This window comes from Denticeps clupeoides, chromosome 3, assembly GCF_900700375.1.
Source record: "Denticeps clupeoides chromosome 3, fDenClu1.1, whole genome shotgun sequence".
NCBI lineage: Eukaryota > Metazoa > Chordata > Actinopteri > Clupeiformes > Denticipitidae > Denticeps > Denticeps clupeoides.
The window spans coordinates 6,172,195-6,191,584 of record NC_041709.1 but is presented as its reverse complement, the minus strand read 5'-3'; the positions used below and the strand labels follow the sequence as shown (position 1 = coordinate 6,191,584).

Sequence of the window (19,390 nt, the reverse complement as noted above, 5' to 3'; positions counted from 1 at the left end):
ACGTGCGGTGGGCGGGGCTTCAGCGGCGCCGAAGCGCTGCGTTTACGTGTCCGCCTTTGTTATTTTCCTTCAATCGTTCTTTGCCTTTAATTGTGAGAAAGGGGTTTATTTTGCTCATGTTGCAGCACACAATATGTGTGCCTGAAAGCAGGCATTTTTATTACTTGTAATTGTGTAATGTTTAATTATATTTACACATTAGGATGGTCTGCAAAATGATTTATATATGCAATATTCTTTTACTATGCTTCGGCCAACCAAAATCCAAATTCAAACTTTATAACAAGATGGTGATCAAAATGTAGTCCACAGATGATATTTTTATTTTATTGTAAAGCAAAATTGCCCATACAGTACATGTAAGCTATTGGAAAACAAGTAGTGGTTCAAACATACAGGTCAAAACTTTTCTTTGGGGAGGGACATGGCATAATAAGTGTTTTTTCATGTTGTATAAAAAAAGAACTAAGTATAAAATAAGACAGGGCAAAAAAAATCTGTACATGAACATTTACACTGAGCAGACATTTGATTTTTTTTGAGTGGCAATTTTTCTTCCTACCAAAATATAATGAAAGTATGGAATTTCATTAAACAATTGTCATATGTTGCATCAAAATCACAGATTGACCAGTTAAAAATTAATGGCAACTAAAAAGATCCTTCCATCGTGACTGGGCCTAAAAAAGTATACATGGTATTAACCAACATACCTGCTTCATTAATGTACAAAGACAAAGTGCTATGTGGTCTCCACACACAAACACCCCGCACATTCTCAACCCCACCACACTGAATTAGAGCTATATACAGTTTTCTGTACACATCATGTCTCAGAATACTTGACATTACAGTGGAACAGCTTCCAATTTCAATTAGTACCTAAAATCAAACTACATTATTACTGAGTGAAGGGCAATACCCAATATTTCTCATTTACTTTTTACATTACATTTTCACAGATGCAAAAGTCCAGCTTAAGCATTGCCGTGACAGAACAGGTGTCAGATTCAGGTGTTGTAAGGTGTGTTAACAATACCAACAGGTTTTTAATCTGCATATTATCTGACCAAAATATTTATAGATCTCCCAATTACCAGCAAAGGTGAGTTTTCTTGACCATACATATCAATTTGAATAAAAAGTTGATCATCCAACAAACATCACATAGTCTCATGTGTTATTATTACAGTTGTGTGGCAAAGGGTATGCAACGTTTTACTGCTACGAAATACTGATGGAAAAAGTGTTAATCAATCATTTGTTGAGAATCAACATTTTAGAAACCTGTTTCAAATTTTTTGAAACATAAGAAACATAAGCAATGTTTCTAAAATGTTGATTCTCAACAAAGAAAAATGTTTGATATATCTTTACATAAAAATTAACAAAGAGGAAGACATATGTTTAAAAAAAATCATGTTCTGGCACTTATCCTTTGGTTAAATTTAGTATTGCCTGGGCAGGTTATGATGGAGAATTTCGAAATTTTGACATACAGTATAAACAACACTCATGTGTATATAACAGCACATACTAAAATAAAACACACAGACATTCCAGCTCACACCCCAAAATCTAAAAAAGTTCATTTGTTGTTACAAAAATAAATTGAGGTTTCATTTGCATTTGTATACTAGATTTAAGAATAATGCTAAGAGATATGTCACTAGTGAAGGGAATGATCCTGTAAATGACTGCAGGCATATGAATTACTAGATGAAATAAAACAGACAGGATATTTACAGACGTGGTTGGTTTTGGAATAAACCAGAGTACACAGTGACTCCATTTACACTCTGCATTCATTTGTATCTGAATATCAAAACTGAGGCGCAAAACCGATTGTTAATGCAGGGTGCATCTAAATCCAGCGTGGAATACAATAAGCAACAAAAGAGGAATATACGAGGAAGTGAAGCAAGTGGGCACACGACATGGCAGCAAACAAAGGCCACTGATTGGCTGAGAAATGGCAGCAGTGTCTGAGTCTTTAGGAGCTCATTCGCTGTCGAGCTCTTTATGGGGTGACGGTGGGCTGTCTCGCGTGGGCAGAACGTCGTAGTGAGAGGGGATGTGACTATTCTTTGGTAAGTCATACAGGTCCTGTGTAAAAGTCCCATTGCAGTTGTTATTTCCTGACAAGTGGACAGCACTTACTGTAGGCTCTGGCAAAAGAAAAGAAAAAAGGACAAAAGCTGAAATGTGAATTACTCTTATATAACAATCGGCAAGCAGTGTCAACTAAAGACCTAAAGTCTGTCATTGGATTAATGATTAGTCAATTAAAAATGAGTAAAGTTTAAAGGACCCTCTCTTTTTCACTCACCCACTTCATAGACATTCTTGTTGGCAGGACTGGAGTTATGTATCTCTGCATAAGGAGAGTCCCGCCTCGCCGGTGACTTCATTTCCACATAGCCACACTCTGTGTTCTTGGGCACCAGCAGCGGCGGGTCTTTGATGGTGGCGTATGGGTTCTCTGCGCTGTTCAGGGAGCTGGTGCTGGCATGGTAGGGCACGCCTTTCACTAGGTCTAGGTGACGCACAGACGAACAGGAATCAGCCATGCTCGTTCCTAAGTGGCACTCAAGATGAGAAAGCGCCATACCTCTGAGAGACTTCCCCATGTAACGTCTATCAACCCCGTAAGCTCCTGGGCAATGGAATAATAAAGGAAATTGAGACACAATCCTTTTCACAATGAAACTAGAGAAGAGCGCATCTGAAATAACACCGCGAGCAGCTCTAATTTCCGACAGTCATCAGCGTTTTTTAAATAGGAAAAAATCGACAGAATTCATAAATACACATGAAGAGAGCTCCCTAAATATAGTTCCATTCAACACCCGAATATTGAAATGATAAAAAAAGAGCCAGAAAGGATTTTCTGCTAAGAGGAGGGAAAAAAAGCCGCCTTTCTTGGCTTGCTAGCCAAGAAAGAAAATATCAAAGGGAGAACTGTGGAGCAGGGATTTTTACCGCTGCTTTCATCCGTGCTCCTTGGCCCCTGAGTCCTTAACCAATCATGCACAGTCTTCATCTTCATCAGTGTCACTTGGCTACGTTCAGACCAGCAGCTCTGAGAATTACGTTTTTTTTTTTATTTTTTTAATAAATGATGGCGTTACCCAGCTCGTTGAAGCAGCCTCCCTGTTTCCAGTCGGCGGGAAGGGTTCCGGTGAGCTCCATGCCCGCAGTTCGCTTCCTGTGCTCCACGTTCTTTAGGTTCACAAACAGCTGGTTGTTCTTGGTCTGGAAGTTGGAACAGCACATTTACATGTGATGCTGTCGTATCGTATTGTTGCCGTTGGCTAAGCACAGTCGTTGGTGTGTGTGTGTGTGTGTGTGTGTGTGTGTGTGTGTGTGTGTGTGTATATATATATATATATATATATATATATATATATATATATATATTCAGTCTCACCTTTCCGTAGGGGAGGTTGTTGGGGTGTGGAGGGCTGGTGCACTGTGTCAGGGTGTGATAGCTGGGATTAGAGAAGTAGTTGCTGTTGGGATGTGCCTCACCGGTCTGTGGAAGTGCATCTGAAATGTGTTGGAAGCCGTCGTGAGACATGTACGTGTGTAAAGTGCTCCTGCCTGGCGCACTAGCCGATCATGCTCACCAGCAAGGGCGTAGTCAGGGTTGAGGCGCAGGGCAGGGGTGTACGTAACTGCGGGCATGGTGGGCTCTTTGCCTTTCTGCTTCTTCCGGTATATGAGGAAGAGGACCAGGAGGAAGAGGACCAGCAGCACCAGGACGATGATGCCGGCAATGGCACCTATCTGGTAAGAGTCCACTGGCACAGCAGCACTGGTCAGGCTGTTAAGATTCCCAACGATGATCACACCAGCTGGTGGAGAGAGGAGAAAGAGAAGGTGAAGGTCATTCAGACACACACACACACACACACACACACACACTGCCACACTAAATCATAGAACTGAGCTGCTACATTGCAAAGGGCAATGGATCAAATATATTCATGCATTCACCCTCCATTCTACACAGGCACACACACAGGGTGAAATCTATTTTGTGTGAAATTAGATCTACTCAGAGCTGATTTCAGTGGCACCAGCTGCCAGCTTTGTTGTTCTTTCGCGAACAAAGTCAATCTAATTCGGCCCTTTGCTTGTGCACGGAGCTGACAAGGGTCTGTGCTCTGAGTTTGTTATGGCTGAATCGAGAGTACCTCCATTTCAGAACCAAGCACGGTGCTTCAAAACACAATTTGTAAAATGTAATGGTTCCTTGTTGGATTTTCCGGACGGACGACTATACAGCATGCAGTAACACAGGAACAGTCCTCCCAACCTTGGTCACATCTGGCTCCCTTCCACCCAGGGTTGCAGTAGCATGTGCCGGTCATGTGATCACAGGTGGAGTTATTGAGGCAATCACACACCTGGCGACAGCCGTAACCATAGGAACCTGCAGGACATTCTGACAGCAAAACAAAAGATGCAATTTCATTGACTCGCACCAGGCTCTCTGTGCTCCACTGCCGCATTGGTGATGGAACGAGGGGGTCACAGCACTCAGCATTGTTTATACATACACACACCACACGTTCTTGCTGCGGTGAGTGGACTCACTTTGCTCACACTGCCTTCCCATGAAGCCCGTTCGGCAGGTGCACTGGCCGGAGATGTGGTCGCAGTCAGCCCCGTTCTGACACTGACAGGTATGGGAACAATCCTTCCCATAAAAGCCCAGAGGACAACCTGCAGATCACATTAAAAAAAGACTAAAAAACCCTGATATTTTATTGGCTGCAAGTCAGCTACAAGTTCACTTTTTATAAATATTTGTCCACACCTCTGTGTCTCAAATTTAAGACAGTACTATATTACCTAAGATTGAGCAATTGAGAAAAGTAATACTGAGTGATTGGTTTTAGCCATTCTGTTCCTAAGCCACATAAATCAATACCATTAACAACAGGTACTATGAAGAGGTACTATGCCCTTCAGGTTAAGGCTAGAGACAAAGCAGTGGGTTTTGTAGTCTGGACCTACTCAGCCTTAACAAATAGAGAATAGGGTACATAAAGAAATACAGGAAAGAGAGAGGGAGTGAGAGAGAGAGAGACTCACGCTGTGTGCAGTACAAGCCTGTCCACCCTGGCGTGCATTTGCACTCTCCATCGTAGGCGCTGCAGTACGCTCCATTGTGACAATTACAGGTGTGGATGCAGTTAGGACCCCACTGGCCCGGTGGGCAGGCTACAAAACACACACACGCACTTTTTAATAATGAAGTCATTGTCATTGTGAGACACTGCAGCACAGCACATGGTGCACTCAACAAAATGTGTCCTCTGCGTTTAACCCATCACCTTAGTGGCCAGCCACGACAGGCGCTCTGGGGGCAGTGTGTGGGGACGGTACTTTGCTCAGTGGCACCCCAGTGGCACCTTGGAAGTTTGGTATTTGAACCCACAACCTTCCGATTCCTAACCCACTAGGAAGCCACTGCCCAACTTAAGTTAAGTAAAGTGTGCATGAGTCACATAAATGCACCAAACAAGCAGCAAGTTAGAAAGGAACCTATACAGCAGGCAGGAAATAATTGTGATGGACAAATGCCATTCACAATCCTGCTGTTTCCAAACTTTAACATAGATAAGCAGTATTTATTATCGAACATTTTACATTTCCTGTGAACAAGGATAAAACCAAACCTGAGACAAATATTTTATCCTTATTCTGCCAACAGTGAAATGTTGATGTCAAAACAAGCACATTCATTCACATTCACATTCCGAAAATGTGCTCCTTCTGAACAAGGCAAAGGACTCACTTATCTAGTGACAAAGGGCAAGTGCAACATCTTGAACAACAAATGTATATCTAGAGTTAATGGAATTGTTGCTTCTCAGGCTCAACAAGAACTATGGTCTTGCATTACAGTAACACTTGCTGAGATGAGTGTTGATCTTTGATCAGCACATTGTTATTTATGAACATACAGTTTGCATAAAAAAAAAATTTCTGCACTTAAAAACCTACAAATGCATGCATGTAACATACCACAAGGAATATGCAAAAGTTAACCATGTGTCATGCATTCCCTAATACAGTACTAGAATGTTAATTAATGCAACCATTAAGTTTCATCAGTTGCATGAAAATGACATAGACCAGTTTGCTCTGTTTTACACAGACAACCAAACTGCTGTTTGCAGCATTTGTAAAAGAGCCAATTAAAGTCTAATGCACGATGTCCTTGAGCCTCCCGGGACCAGACAGGTCACTGTGTACCCTCTAGAGCTTTTTTCCCCTCCATCTGGTCTCACAGGGAGGCTAATTGAAGAAACGCAGCTGTCTTTCCAAAGCGGGTACATCGTCTCTAACGTTACTCGCTCCCTCCCTAGCTGGTTAAAAAAGAAGAAGCTGTTTTCTTGCCTCCATGTCACACTGTACACGGCACCTAACAACAGCGGAAACTGGCTCCATCTTTCATGTCTTTCATGTAACTATGTTGTAACTATGACTCACCTGGCCAAATGCTGCACAGTTTTGTGAGAGTGTAAATTGTGTCAGATTCTGACATCCCTTTTTTACCAAAGACTCATCTATTAGCAATGCCAACGCCGAGCAGCAACATACACATTGTATTAAGGAACTGCTGGCTACGAAATATGGCAAGGCTGAGCCGTTTGGAAATGACTTTACATCTATGCTCTATCATGGCTTTTCAGCAGCATGAAGTGTTTGCATTGCATAAATCCATCGACTGCATGCAGTAAATTGAATGTATGGGTACCCAAGGAGCTCTAGGAGAGTGTTAATAACCTGGCCTTCCTGATATTAATCATGCTTTATTATGACCTGAGTGACCTGTTGAAACCAACTGATTGTGTGGTTTAAATTAATCCCAGACCCTCAGCATCTACTGCTGGCATCTTCAAAATGAAGATCCATCTGACTCCCACAGTCTGCTCTGCCTCATTTACCTTCACTATACTTTCGATCAGTGGCTCAGATGACTGTCCACCTCCAGAACCTGACATTACTGTCTGAACGCAACATAATGCTCTGCCAACACAGTGTGTGTAAAATGAATCAGGTGTTTTTTTTTGTTTGTTTTTACAATAGTTTGGACAGAAGGGGGCACCAAAGGACATTTATTTGGACATTTATTTTGTATGCTCCTCAAATTTACGCTAAAGGAGCTGTAGACAGATACTAAATTTTCCCGTGGAACGCAAAGTGTCGAGCTTTGAAACCTAAAAGACTGTTGCGGCAGCAGGTCAGCTCAGGTCACCAGAGAAGCCAGACACAGCAGCAATCTGATCCAACGTGAATATTACCCTGACTTCAGACATGTCAATGAACTGTAAATGAACACCAATAAACCCCAGCCTTTGAAGTCAAAGGTCACGTGGCATCTGTTTAGGACAAAGAGCAAACTTCATGTACATTTAGAGTATTGTATCAAATGATGAATCAAAGTCATCCTACAGACAGACGATTGTTGAGAAAAAGGCAGAGGTTGCTAGCACTGCACTCACGCTGGGAGCAGTCGCTGCCAATCCAGCCTGGGTAACACTGACATGAGCCATCAATGGGGTTGCAGGTTCCATTGTTGGTGCAGGTACACGTCCAGGCACAGTTCTTCCCAAAGCGCCCACTGGGACACACTGACGCAAAGGCAGAGGTGACAGACGTGTTAAACACTGATTATTATCAGTAACACCTATGATACACAAATATGACAAACCAAAACTGGCACAACAACTAAAAGAGATTCACATAAAACTATCCATTTCATTCAATATAAGCATTAGTGCTTTGTAAACACAATTTCAGCTCTTACTTACATTTGTTATGAATTCATAAAATGAAAGCCACAACACTTCAGGTTACTGCACTGTGGTGTTACACCGCTGATGAGAGTACACACAACAAAATGTGTCCTCTGCGCTTAACCCATATCCTTAGTGAGCAGTGAGCAGCCATGAAGGGCACCAGGGGAGAAGGTACTTTGCTCAGTCTCACCTCAGTGGCGGTTCAGATTTGAACCGCCAACCTTACAATTACGGGTCCACTTCCTTACCCACTAGGCCAATAGTGCTGTGGGTGAACCTCACCTTCATTGCAGAGGGCACCCTTGAACCCTGGCAGACAGTCACAGTGGCCTGAGACGTGGTGGCATGGACCGTTGCTGTGCACACACTGGGGACAGGCCTGACTGCAGCGGTGTCCGAAGTACCCTGGCGAGCAGACTGGGGTGCAAAAGGGAAAGTACACCTCTTTATCTGAACATCATTACCCTTAACAGCACCATAGACAGCTTAACTTTATTATTCCATGATTATTGTTCATATTTTTATTTATATGTAATTAATGCAGTAACTACATGGCTAAATCTGTGGCATTTACTCTGCTCCTAGGTAAATAAACGTTTATGATACATTTATGATAAACTGTTCTTAAACTGTTCTAATAATAAATTTTGTTGCCTGTTTCCCACAGTGACAAGCTTTATATAATGATTAGCAAATATACACCACCCTTGGTAAGATAAAATGTAAAATATGATAACAGTATATTTAAGTATATACTTATATACTATGTTACATATATATGTTATATGTTGTGGGATACTTACTGCGCTGGCAGGTGGTCCCACGGAAACCAGGCGCACATTCACACGTGCCCTCATCCGGTGAGCACGAGGCTCCATTTTTACAGTTGCATGGCAGAGAGCAGTTGGGGCCCCAGCGGCCCTCAGCACACACACTGTCACAGTGGATCCCTGGAAGCCATAGGGGTCACACGTTTCTTTATGAATATTAACCACCCATAGTGCTTCAGAACACACTTTCGTAGGCATTTCTTAATTGGTGGGAAAACAGATCCGAGGTCAGAATTTAATGGCAGCAGGCCCAATGTGGCACAAAAAATCTGTTCGCCCCTAGTCTGTTTAATAAATTTACAGATTAGCATCATTCATTTCCTGATTGGGATCAGACTCTTATTTTGTGTGGCTTTGCCAACATGACCCCACTGGATGTCCTACAAAGAGGCAGCAATGACAAGGGGATAAAGAACCATTAAAACACAAAAAGTACTAAACTAAAAATGTCTGAAAGCTAGATTTTAAAAAATCACCACTTTGGTATTTAGCTCCACTCGTAACTTTATTTTTATTAATGAGGAATCACAAATTAGTGGCAAAGTGACGTTGACTGCAGAAACTTGGCAGGGGCACCTACAACTGGAACCAACTACAGCTCTTCCCACACTCTAGTATTTATCTGATAGAGCTCATTTGAAGTCAAGAGAAAAATAAAATGGAGGTGGGAACATTGAATATTCACAGAACGCATGGCTAGAGAGAGAAAAACTGAGAGAGTTTGCCTGTCATAAACTGGTAGAAAATATAGTGGCCAGCAGCATGTGGGCAGGGTGCCCTGTGGGCAGGAGGGTTATCAGTCGCAGTGGTCACGTGGAGAGTCTGACTGACTGATTCAAAATGCCATTCTGCTTTCTAGGGCCCAAAAATTCACATGCTTAATAGAAAAGTATTGTACAGACCAACTTTTGACATTTTTGAATGAGCTGTACTGGAATAATCTGATTATAATGTTTATTTGATATCCCTTCCAAAATGAATCAATAGTGCCCATTATTAACAGAATATTAGAGAGAATATAGTAGCATGAAGCTGTTGTAACCAGTGTAAAGATAAAAGCAGATGGTGAGATTAAATCTCAGATTGGAACCTGTCTCACACACTCTTCCCTCTCTGGAAAACATTAAAACATCAAATTAAACTCTCTGTCTATGTCCCCATCCTCATCCCCCCGACCCACCCCCATCTCTTTCCCTCGCTCTCTCTGTTTCTGTGGGCGATAAGCAACATTGTGATGGAGTTCTGTGCCAAGAGCCCAGGACAAAGGGTCCTTTGAGGGCCCTCTGTGTGTTGCTAGGCAATGTAGGAATGCTGGCGATAAACACCAGTTAAGTAGCCCTGAAGAAATGTCGTCGTATTTAAAGGACCCAGCCCTCTAAACAGCATCATCAGTATGCCGTCTGCGTCCTCCCAGGAGAGGAGAGGACAGGAGAAGCGTTGGGAGTATGCAGACCAACAAGAGCTTCTCCCAGCACTCACATTTTGACAACTTGTAATCGGGAAAAGTGCTCACATGGATGTTGGCACCTTTTCTTAGGAGAGCAAAGCCAATGTATGCAGTGACTACAGAGAGGCAAGATTTCACCATGGTTCACATTAAAGTGTCCCATTTGATCATCATTAAGAACTAAATGAGTTGCAGTTTCGTCATGGGAAAATATCATGTTCCCAGTCATTGTTTTGAATTATAAACATAAATTAGTAAACCGATTTGAATTATGGACAGATGTGTGCCCAAGACCTGACTCAGCCCACATAATGCTGTTAGTCCTCCTGTCCAAGTCATTTTACAATTAGATAAATGTGTTATGAGTTATAAACAGAAACACTAGCCCTGAAATGTAGGTTTTACTGAAATGTCAGTTGTCGTCTAGAAAAGAGACGTTTTTTATCTTACCCGTCCAGCCTGCCAAGCAGCGGCAGTGACCTGTAGACGGGTGGCACCCGTCAGCATGACTGCAGTCACAGCGCTCACGGCACTCCATGCCATAGGTGCCATCCTATAAGACAAGTTCAATCAGACTCAACCTGACCTTGGTCAGACATCTCCAGCTAGCCATTGTACGTACCTACGTATCAAGGAGTTTTGTGAATGAATTGGGTAATTACGTAACTTCTTACTTCTTTATGAATCAGCCCCAGTTCCTCTTCCATAAATACTATTCCATAAATACATTTAAATAAATGCTGTTACTAGTTGGAACAAAGGCATGAAACGGGTGTATGAACCTGATGGGCCGAAGAGAGGTCTTAATACAATTATTCATCAATTGCAATGCAATAACCCACTGTGTATGTTATGAACAGGCCCAAAGAAAGCATGCTAATCCTGCAATTTCCCACTTTCAGATCTCATCGAGGAAGTGTATTTGCAGATCTGTTTAGGAAAAGCCGTACATCAAAGCCAATGCTTTACAAAGCATGTGATGGGTCGAGGCTAAATTGGAACAGAAAATCGGTTATATGTGTTTTTCTCAGGCATAAATGTAGTAGCAAAAACAGTGCATAATCTAATACAAAGGAAGTTACTGTGAAAACTGTCATGGGTTACTTTGCAGGATAAATAACATTTCCAGCGTGGAATGCGGTTGTCGTGTATGGAATAATGAATTAACGCTAAAATGCTTTTTGACCACAATTACAATACTGTCTTGAGACATTTTTCACATTGGCACTGGGGGCAAAACAAAATGTCACATATTGCATGAAATATCAAATGCGTTCTGCCAGGGTGACAGAAACATACGCACCTGACACTGCATGTCACACCTTTCGCCCCTCCAGCCTGGTGCACAGGTGCACTGGCCATCCAGTGCATTGCAGGCACCGTTGCCACAGCGACATGTGAGGTTACAGCCCAGCCCCCAGGTGCCACTCGGGCAGTTGATGGAGCAGTCCACACCATGCCAGCCTGCAGTGGGTGAGGGATGGTGAACAGCATAAAACAAACTGCTACTAACTTTGAAAAAGACTTTTCATTTTTAAAATATACAGGCAGACTCGCATCTTGCATCAAACTACACCCATGCAGCATAGAGGAAACTTGCACAATCTGTTGCAACAGGTAAAATCTGGTAAAATCTTGAAAGCAGTGTTGTACTGGATGTAAATACAGTAATGCGGAGGTTCGTTTTTTGACAAGACGTGGCAACGTGGCTACAAAGTCCCCTTGAACCAATTGCATTTGTTTGAATTTGTCTGAAATTACATTAATTCCAATAATTGTATGTTTTTGGCTACATGACAGCATCAGTCACTGGTCATAATCCTGGGACATGAATTTTGCATATATGCACTTTTAGTATGTGTCCTATAAATGAGACCCTGAACAGTGGTTTTTATGCAAGAGTGTTGGCCTTTCTTACCAGCCATGCAGGAGCAGGATCCATCCACTGGTGAGCACACAGCACCATTCTTACAGGTACATGTGGAGGAGCAATTCATCCCATGGGTGCCAGACTGGCATGGCATCGAGCAGTTCAAACCCTGCATGGTGTCATTCACACAGCTCAGCATTAACTTTATCTGCTGTCACTTAGTAATCATTGTTTGTAAAGGAAATGAACTGTATTTTTGGATTCATTTCTCCAGTATTAATGACTAGTAATTAAGTTGATTAAGACTCAATAATAAAATGAAATCTGCACATTTGGTGTGACCAATTTATGGGTTTTAAGACATAAACTACGAAATAATGCCCCAGTGGTTATAAAGTACATTTAAAATAAATAGTGTACACTATTCTATATGTGTCTCTACTCACTTTGAAGCCAGGGGCACATATACACTCCCCTGTGACGCTGTGGCAGTCTGCGCCGTTCTGGCACTGGCACACCTGCTGGCAGGACTCGCCGTAGAAGCCGGGCGCACACGTTTCGTTGCAGTAGAGCCCTGCCCAGCCTGGCTGGCACAAGCACTCCCCGGACATAGGGTGGCAGCTGAGCAGAGGGCAGAGTAGAGAGACAGGCACCCACTGAGAGTCAGAAGCAGCCTCCAAAACACTGACAGCACTTGACCGCCAACCGCACACAAACATGCTGGCGAGAGCGGGACTCGCCAAGTCAGGGGGCACTAAAAGATGGACTTGGAGGAAACTGAGTGCCGTCAGTCACGTGTAAGATTAAGCATTTATACATTAATACTTGGTATCAACCGCCTGGCTAAAGTAAATGCCTGTGATATAGTGAATGTTTACAGTTCATAAATATACCTCTAGTGTTTTAGACTGTTAAGATTGTTGTTCTTCATAAGCTACACAAGGAACCAAAGCCTGCTCTAAAGCTGTTCCAGCTGCCAGGAGACGCTCACAATGTACAAATGCTGTGCATGTGCAAAACTCATCACAAATCATGTATAAAACTTCTCAGAACAAGAAATAAGAAATAGATTTAGTGCAAATATAAAGATGTAGTGTTCACTTAAAACTGTTTACCCTGCAAGTGCCTTCCAGGTGCATTAGTTAAATGCATAATTGTACACTGTGTTACACACTAAACTCTGACAACTTTTGGCAAAAGTCAGTACCTAAGTGTGAAACATATCATACTGAATGACACTGTAATAAATGCCATGTTAATGCTACCATGCTATTCTTTTTCTTCTTCTTCTTCTTCTTCTTCTTCTTATTATTATTATTATTTTAATGGCTGACCATACTGGCAGACTATGATGTTCGGTTTAAAGATAAGAAAACAGCCCTCTGATGGGATCTTACCAGGTATCAGTGGTAGATGGAGTCCCATTACAGAATAATAAATGTGTAGACACTGCCCTATAAATACTTTATAAGACAGCTCTTTGAAGATAAATGGCTTTTCCCTATAGTCATGTATCTGGAAGGCGTGTTGAATGGTATGAGAGATTCCTGCAATAGGAACACTATAAAACCAGATTTTGTTGCTGGTGTCAACTCGGCGCAAATCAAACCATGTTTTTCCAGTAATGTGAAGAATTAAAAGTGTGCAGCTTTCATAGTTTGATGTATAACATGATGGTTTATAAAAATCCTCATAAATCTCTTAAACTGTGACTTTGAAGACAAAAAATGTCTCACATTACAGTTTAATCGTATCTAAACTTGGGTGTTTGGCAGACGCTTTTATCCAAAGTGATCATAGTTCTATGTCAGGACATTCATTCAAGACGTGTATGCATGCAGGAAGTGCATATAGGTCACATAAAAGATCATATAGGTCATACACACAAAGGATTGTGGCTCTTGGGGTTAAAGGTCACTGGGTTCACCCTTTTCAACAGGGCATGTGCGACAGCGGTGAGGGCCAGTACCTGTTGGCCTCGGGTGTGCAGCTGCCCCACCTGAAACAGCCCTGCCATTGAGGCCTTATACGGCCAGCTGCCACCTAACTTAACACATGGAGGTCGGCAGCTGTGACAATCCGTCTGACCCCGGCACAGCAGCACAACGGGGAACTGTGCGCCGCCATGTCACACGCACGCGCACACACACAAACACAAACAAACAAATGGCCACATGCGGCTGAACAGCCACATGTGCCAAACTTCTGGAAATATAACAATACACATATAGGAGCCCCCATTACACACACTTTCATTGTCACACACAGATGCAAGCAGGAAATAAAAGTCTAAACTTTAATGGAGGCATCAATCAGGGCAATCGCTCACTGATCTGAATGTGAGGCTTACCTGCGGGTGTTTTGCGGGTGACAAGGGCACTTCTTGTCACATTTGAGTCCGTAGATGCCCTCTGGGCAGAGACGGACCTCACAGCTCTCGCCCGTGTAGCCTGCGTCACACAGACAGGCCCCGCTGATATGGTAGCATGTGGCGCCATTTACACAGTCGCAGGTCTGGTCACAGCCCACGCCGTATGTGCCAATCGGGCACTGTTCTTGGCAACTGCAGAGACAGACGGACGTTGGACGGTCATTCAGGGGGGACATCTGCTATCACGGACAGACCTTGCAAGCCAGTTCTGCTGGTGACTCTTCTGGTGCCAGTCCCACATCCAACCGCTTCATGTCTTTCATAAAGAATAAAGCTTCTTCCAGTGCACACTGGTTATGTTAAAACATTTTGAAATTACGACAAAAAAAATCCAGAGAAAAACAAAGCATCACAGTGAAACCAGTGTAGTAATTAGCGTTTTTCTTTTTCAAACAGAGTGAAATCCTACCCTGCTGCTCTTGCTCTGATTATGGACTCAGCCTGAGACAGCCTCTATCATCGGCGTTTGATTTCTCTACATTTATGGTTGAGATGTTTGCAGAGTTTTATGAAGGTTTAAGGAAAAACCCAAGCAGGCCTCAGCTGGAAGTGTTGGAAGTGGGAACAGTGCGGTCACTGTTACTGAAGTAAGCCATACGTCTTTCATTCCTGAGGATACCTGAACTGGAAATAACAGGGAAGCCTGTGGATATATTTTTTTCTCATATTGAGTTCCTCACAATTTGGACAGTATGTTCCAGGGATCGATCAGAGCTGCAGATGTAGGTGGGGACAACACAACAAGTACCATTGTTACACAATGATTCTTGTTCTTAAGTCTAAAAAAATATTTTAGGGGTTCCTGTCTATGGCACACTTGAGCCCTGAAATTAAATATCCATGACATTTAATCTTTGATAAATAAAATAACATAATTTATCCAAATATCTATTGTAGCTTTACTGAAGCTGGATCTAGATCTTTGCTGTTTTTACTCAGCCACAAGCTGAGACATCATCGGGTCTACAGGTCAACCAGGATAAGGGTTTGGTGCAGTGGAACTCCGTCACACGAGTCAGAGAGCACATGAAACCAATCGCATGTTGCACATAAAAATAACATTCTTGGGGGAGGCGGAGCACGCCACTTTGTCTGAAAAGTGCCTTCTTGTGTTCCACAAATCATATCGCTTACATTCCACCCAGGGACTGGATCTCCTCAATCCTGGATTGTTGATGGGTCTCTCAGAGCATTTACCGGCTGGAGGAGTCCCAGCTTGTTCTCACTTACGACCAAGAACGCTAATGGCGCGACTGCTGTTGCCTAGCATTAGCTGCGGACATGCAGTAGTTTTGATAAATGAGGCTGTCGGGTCCACTCAGGATGCTAAACCGTGTTGTTAGGACACGGTTATAAGGCTCATTCATTCGCTTGGCAGATGGGGTCTGTCAAAAAGCCATTCCCAGCGCTTGCGTTTTGTTTTGGTATGTGTGTGAAGAGTTGCAAACCTCTGGCAGCTGTGGTGTTGCTGGAACACATGGGAGCTATCCTACACCATTGGAAGGCCCACAGAGGCTCGTATAAAAGTCTGGATGTGCATGAGAGGCCCTTTTTTTACTATTTGCACACACATGTGTCTGTAGTCACAAGCGTCTACAGAACTTTATTTATCTATCAAAGACACACACTTCTTTATTTTCTCAGATGTGGGTCTGGTCACGACACACTTTCACCCAACTTACTGTTGATCTAAGGTCATCACAGCTGCCAGAGTGCAAGAGATCGCAAACTTACTCTCAATCATTTAACTGAGGTGGAACCCTAAACTTGTACAGTTGTTTGGTTTTCCTTGCATGTGGCCGTAGAGAGTGTAACAGCCGAATGCTGATATTGTTGACCATCCAAAAGCGGCGTAGTTATGGTTGCATTAGAATCACTGGCAATTTCCCATGCGTTTTTCAAACATTGAAAATCTTCAATTTCACTTTATCCAAAGAGCACGTCGTTCATATGCAATGTGTGCACACAAAGCCTTTGTAAACTGAAGTTACTTTATGACAACAAAGTTAAAATAAGCCAAGCATATTATTCACAACAGATGATGTAGGCAACAACACCGCTAACCTAGGTTAGCTTGAATTCTGCTTTCTTCTGCTTAGTGGGTACATTCAACTGCCAATCCTTGTTCATAATAGTGCCAATTACATTGGTGCCAGAGGGCTGAGCCCCAATTAACCAATGGCACCCCCTGAGTGTAGCATTTGGCAGATGTCCTATTGTGATGTCTCTGATCTACCGTCAGTGCTCAATAGGCCTGGACTGCAGACCGGGACCTGATTATCCTTGCTTTAAGACAGATGGAAGTCCTATGATTGGGCGAAGTGGACCTGTGTTGGTGGGATTGCTGTGTGGGCTGAGAGTGGCAGACAGTCAATGAACACCCTGCTTCAAGTGAATCCACACCTTCTCCCATCTATCACTGCTCTGCATCCACATGGCTACAAGCCAGTGCAAGCCATCTTAAGTGACCTGGTAAAGGGAAATTCAGAGCCTAGTGCTTCTTACAACATTGGTCTCAATAGCCAAAGATCATGCCCCACTGAGGGGAAAGAAATTATTTTAGGCCCTAAACATGATTCAACTACTTTCAATAGACTATTGCTTTTGCTACCGACCCCACTATCTTTAGCAGACAGCTCAGAACACTCCACTCTCTGCTTATACACTCCCATCCTGCCACCACCTGTCCTCTGGAGCGCATCCCTGCCTTGTCCATCTTCTCCATGATATGTCACTAACACACTTTGGACACCCCCCTTTATAAACCCCCTAATTACTGGCCAGGCTTACTTCCACCAATTCTATAGGAATAGTCTGATGCATCTGATGCATTTAGCATAAAAATATACCAGGTTGTGACAAAACCATTCATGTCTCCTATCAGTATGCATACATGCACACATTCCCCTCTCTGGGTGCTCTGTATTTTTCAGCCCATAGGGTGTGGTGGTGGTGGGTCTCGTGGTGTAGCAGGCCCGCATCAGGGCCAGAGGCTACAGTGACGTCTGACTCTGTCAAGGCCCTTATTAACTCAAATAAATCCACTTGTGCTGCTATTCCTGTAGCTTCACGGGCTGCATAAGTATATGGTGCGTGCTCTCTGATACTGGTAATTACGGAGCTCGAGGCCCAGCATCCTGGCCTAGTTAATCTGACTCAGTCTCAACTCTTGCTAAACCCATGAAGTGTGAGTTCCATGTCTTCAGCTCTCCAGAAACTTCATTCATGCTTCCTAGACCCTGCATTGGATTCCTTATGTGATCAAATGTCTGTCCATTTCCATGGAAAGTAAATTATGAAACTGAAATGGATATTTGGTATTAGGATTGTTCACAGACAGGATTCATAAAACCCAATTACTTATTATATATCATAAGTACATGATGTTAAATTAACCCCAAAATTGTAAATGTGTAAGTTGTAGCGATGCCTCAGATATGTGGGAGGGTCTCCTCTGCTGTAACCTTGGTTTCTTTGAACTTTCTAACTACGGTAGGGAGACCGCCAACCGCTGACTGCTCATCCCTCATTGGGACTGAACCAGCTTCACAGCAGCCCACTAACTTCCTGTCAAAGTAAAGCGCATGAGTGTGTAATACGTTCTGTACAAGACATGCTTTAGATGCATGCATTGTCGAAGCATCAATTATGCTACACAGATCACATTCTAGAAACCAGTTAAACAGATGTCAGAGTCAGAATTAAGTGACAAGCACATTGAGGAAGTGTGCATAAACACTCATGACCACGCCAGTCCCACCCCAGGCTAACAAAAGCTTCCAGATAGGGTCTGGCTGTGGTTCCACGTTTGGAGGCATTCAAAGCCACAGTGCCCAATGCTGGTGAACAGATGTGGTGGGGAAAAAACAATAACAGTGTAATTTTAGCACAGGCCTGTGTTTACTGTGTCACTGGGACTCTGCACCCACCAGGACAAATGACAGGACTGCGCCTGTCAGAAGCCACACAGATGACTGATGAGAAAACCCAGACAATGCTGTACTCTTTCACTGGGTCAGACATGAGACATAACGTCCACATTCATCCATTCAAAGCCACTGTCCCAAAATCCATAGGTGCCACGCAGGATCAGTACCTACACAGGGTGCCTGTTCATTAAGTATGCACACATGCAATTTACCAACAACAGTTTACCTGCTCTGCATGTCTATGAACTTAGTGGGGATATGGGGATATATGAGCAGACGGAAGACGATCATAAATCTACAGAGAGCCTGAGAGTAAAACCTAGGTCTCCTTGTTGCGACACAAACGTCTGTGTGCCTACCTAGAATGTAACCAACAAGTCACCTTTAGTCTCCAATGAAATTTTTACAACAGCAAAGAGCTTACATTAGATTAATTGCTTAACACCTTACTGAACACAGAACAAACCTCTCTGTTCTACCTCATACAAATGCACCTTGATAAATAAAGGTTTATTACATTAGACATCCAATTTTGATCTCCATCATATTGTACTTTTCACAAATGGTTGAGATTTGTTGGGTATATTTAATGTCTGCTACAGCTGAATATGTCTCTGCTAGTGCTAATGCGGTGGGCTGCTGTACATTAAGAACAGCTCAATTCACTGTTTAATTACCTTTTGCCCACTGCCTGAGAGGTTGACCTTATTATTGAGTCACAGCCGCCCCTCGGCCAACCGAACTGGTCCATGTTGATGAAATGAAGTCATAAGTGGGACAAAGTGTGACAGACGACAATCACTGACCCAGCACAAATGTGACCCGTGTGTACCGGTTCACAGGGGATTGTTTTTTACAAAAGTGATGGTCGTAATGTAAGTGGCTGTTTAATGAAATTTAATGTGACAATATGGACTTAAATGGATGTAAAATTTAATTTAACAGCTTCATAACCACCCCTTGCTTTTATCAATGAAGCATATATTCATTGCATCCTTTCCAGCAGTTGTTGGAAAAAGCTTGTGTCCAAGCCCTCCCAGCAGCTTTTTGAATGTCAATGCAC

General features: G+C 42.9%; 1 protein-coding gene across 2 annotated transcripts in view; it reads right to left on the bottom strand.

Annotated features, from left to right (window-relative positions):
- Window positions 1-313: 313 nt before the first annotated feature.
- Window positions 314-19,390, bottom strand: part of megf10 (multiple EGF-like-domains 10) — a 42,138-nt gene continuing 23,061 nt past the window's right edge. The window contains exons 9-25 of one of the 2 annotated variants that reach the window (XM_028972625.1): window positions 14,318-14,530; window positions 12,414-12,588; window positions 12,016-12,136; window positions 11,401-11,561; window positions 10,548-10,650; window positions 8,624-8,770; window positions 8,103-8,237; window positions 7,524-7,652; window positions 5,104-5,232; window positions 4,603-4,731; window positions 4,322-4,450; window positions 3,630-3,857; window positions 3,431-3,549; window positions 3,132-3,255; window positions 2,612-2,656; window positions 2,330-2,536; window positions 314-2,168 (exon numbers count right to left, since the gene is read on the bottom strand). In XM_028972625.1, the coding sequence (XP_028828458.1) occupies window positions 2,002-2,168; window positions 2,330-2,536; window positions 2,612-2,656; window positions 3,132-3,255; window positions 3,431-3,549; window positions 3,630-3,857; window positions 4,322-4,450; window positions 4,603-4,731; window positions 5,104-5,232; window positions 7,524-7,652; window positions 8,103-8,237; window positions 8,624-8,770; window positions 10,548-10,650; window positions 11,401-11,561; window positions 12,016-12,136; window positions 12,414-12,588; window positions 14,318-14,530 (2,461 nt within the window). In that variant the 3' untranslated portion in view covers window positions 314-2,001. The remainder of the gene's footprint in view (window positions 2,169-2,329; window positions 2,537-2,611; window positions 2,657-3,131; window positions 3,256-3,430; window positions 3,550-3,629; window positions 3,858-4,321; window positions 4,451-4,602; window positions 4,732-5,103; window positions 5,233-7,523; window positions 7,653-8,102; window positions 8,238-8,623; window positions 8,771-10,547; window positions 10,651-11,400; window positions 11,562-12,015; window positions 12,137-12,413; window positions 12,589-14,317; window positions 14,531-19,390) is intronic. The other variant, XM_028972626.1, reaches the window with a different exon arrangement.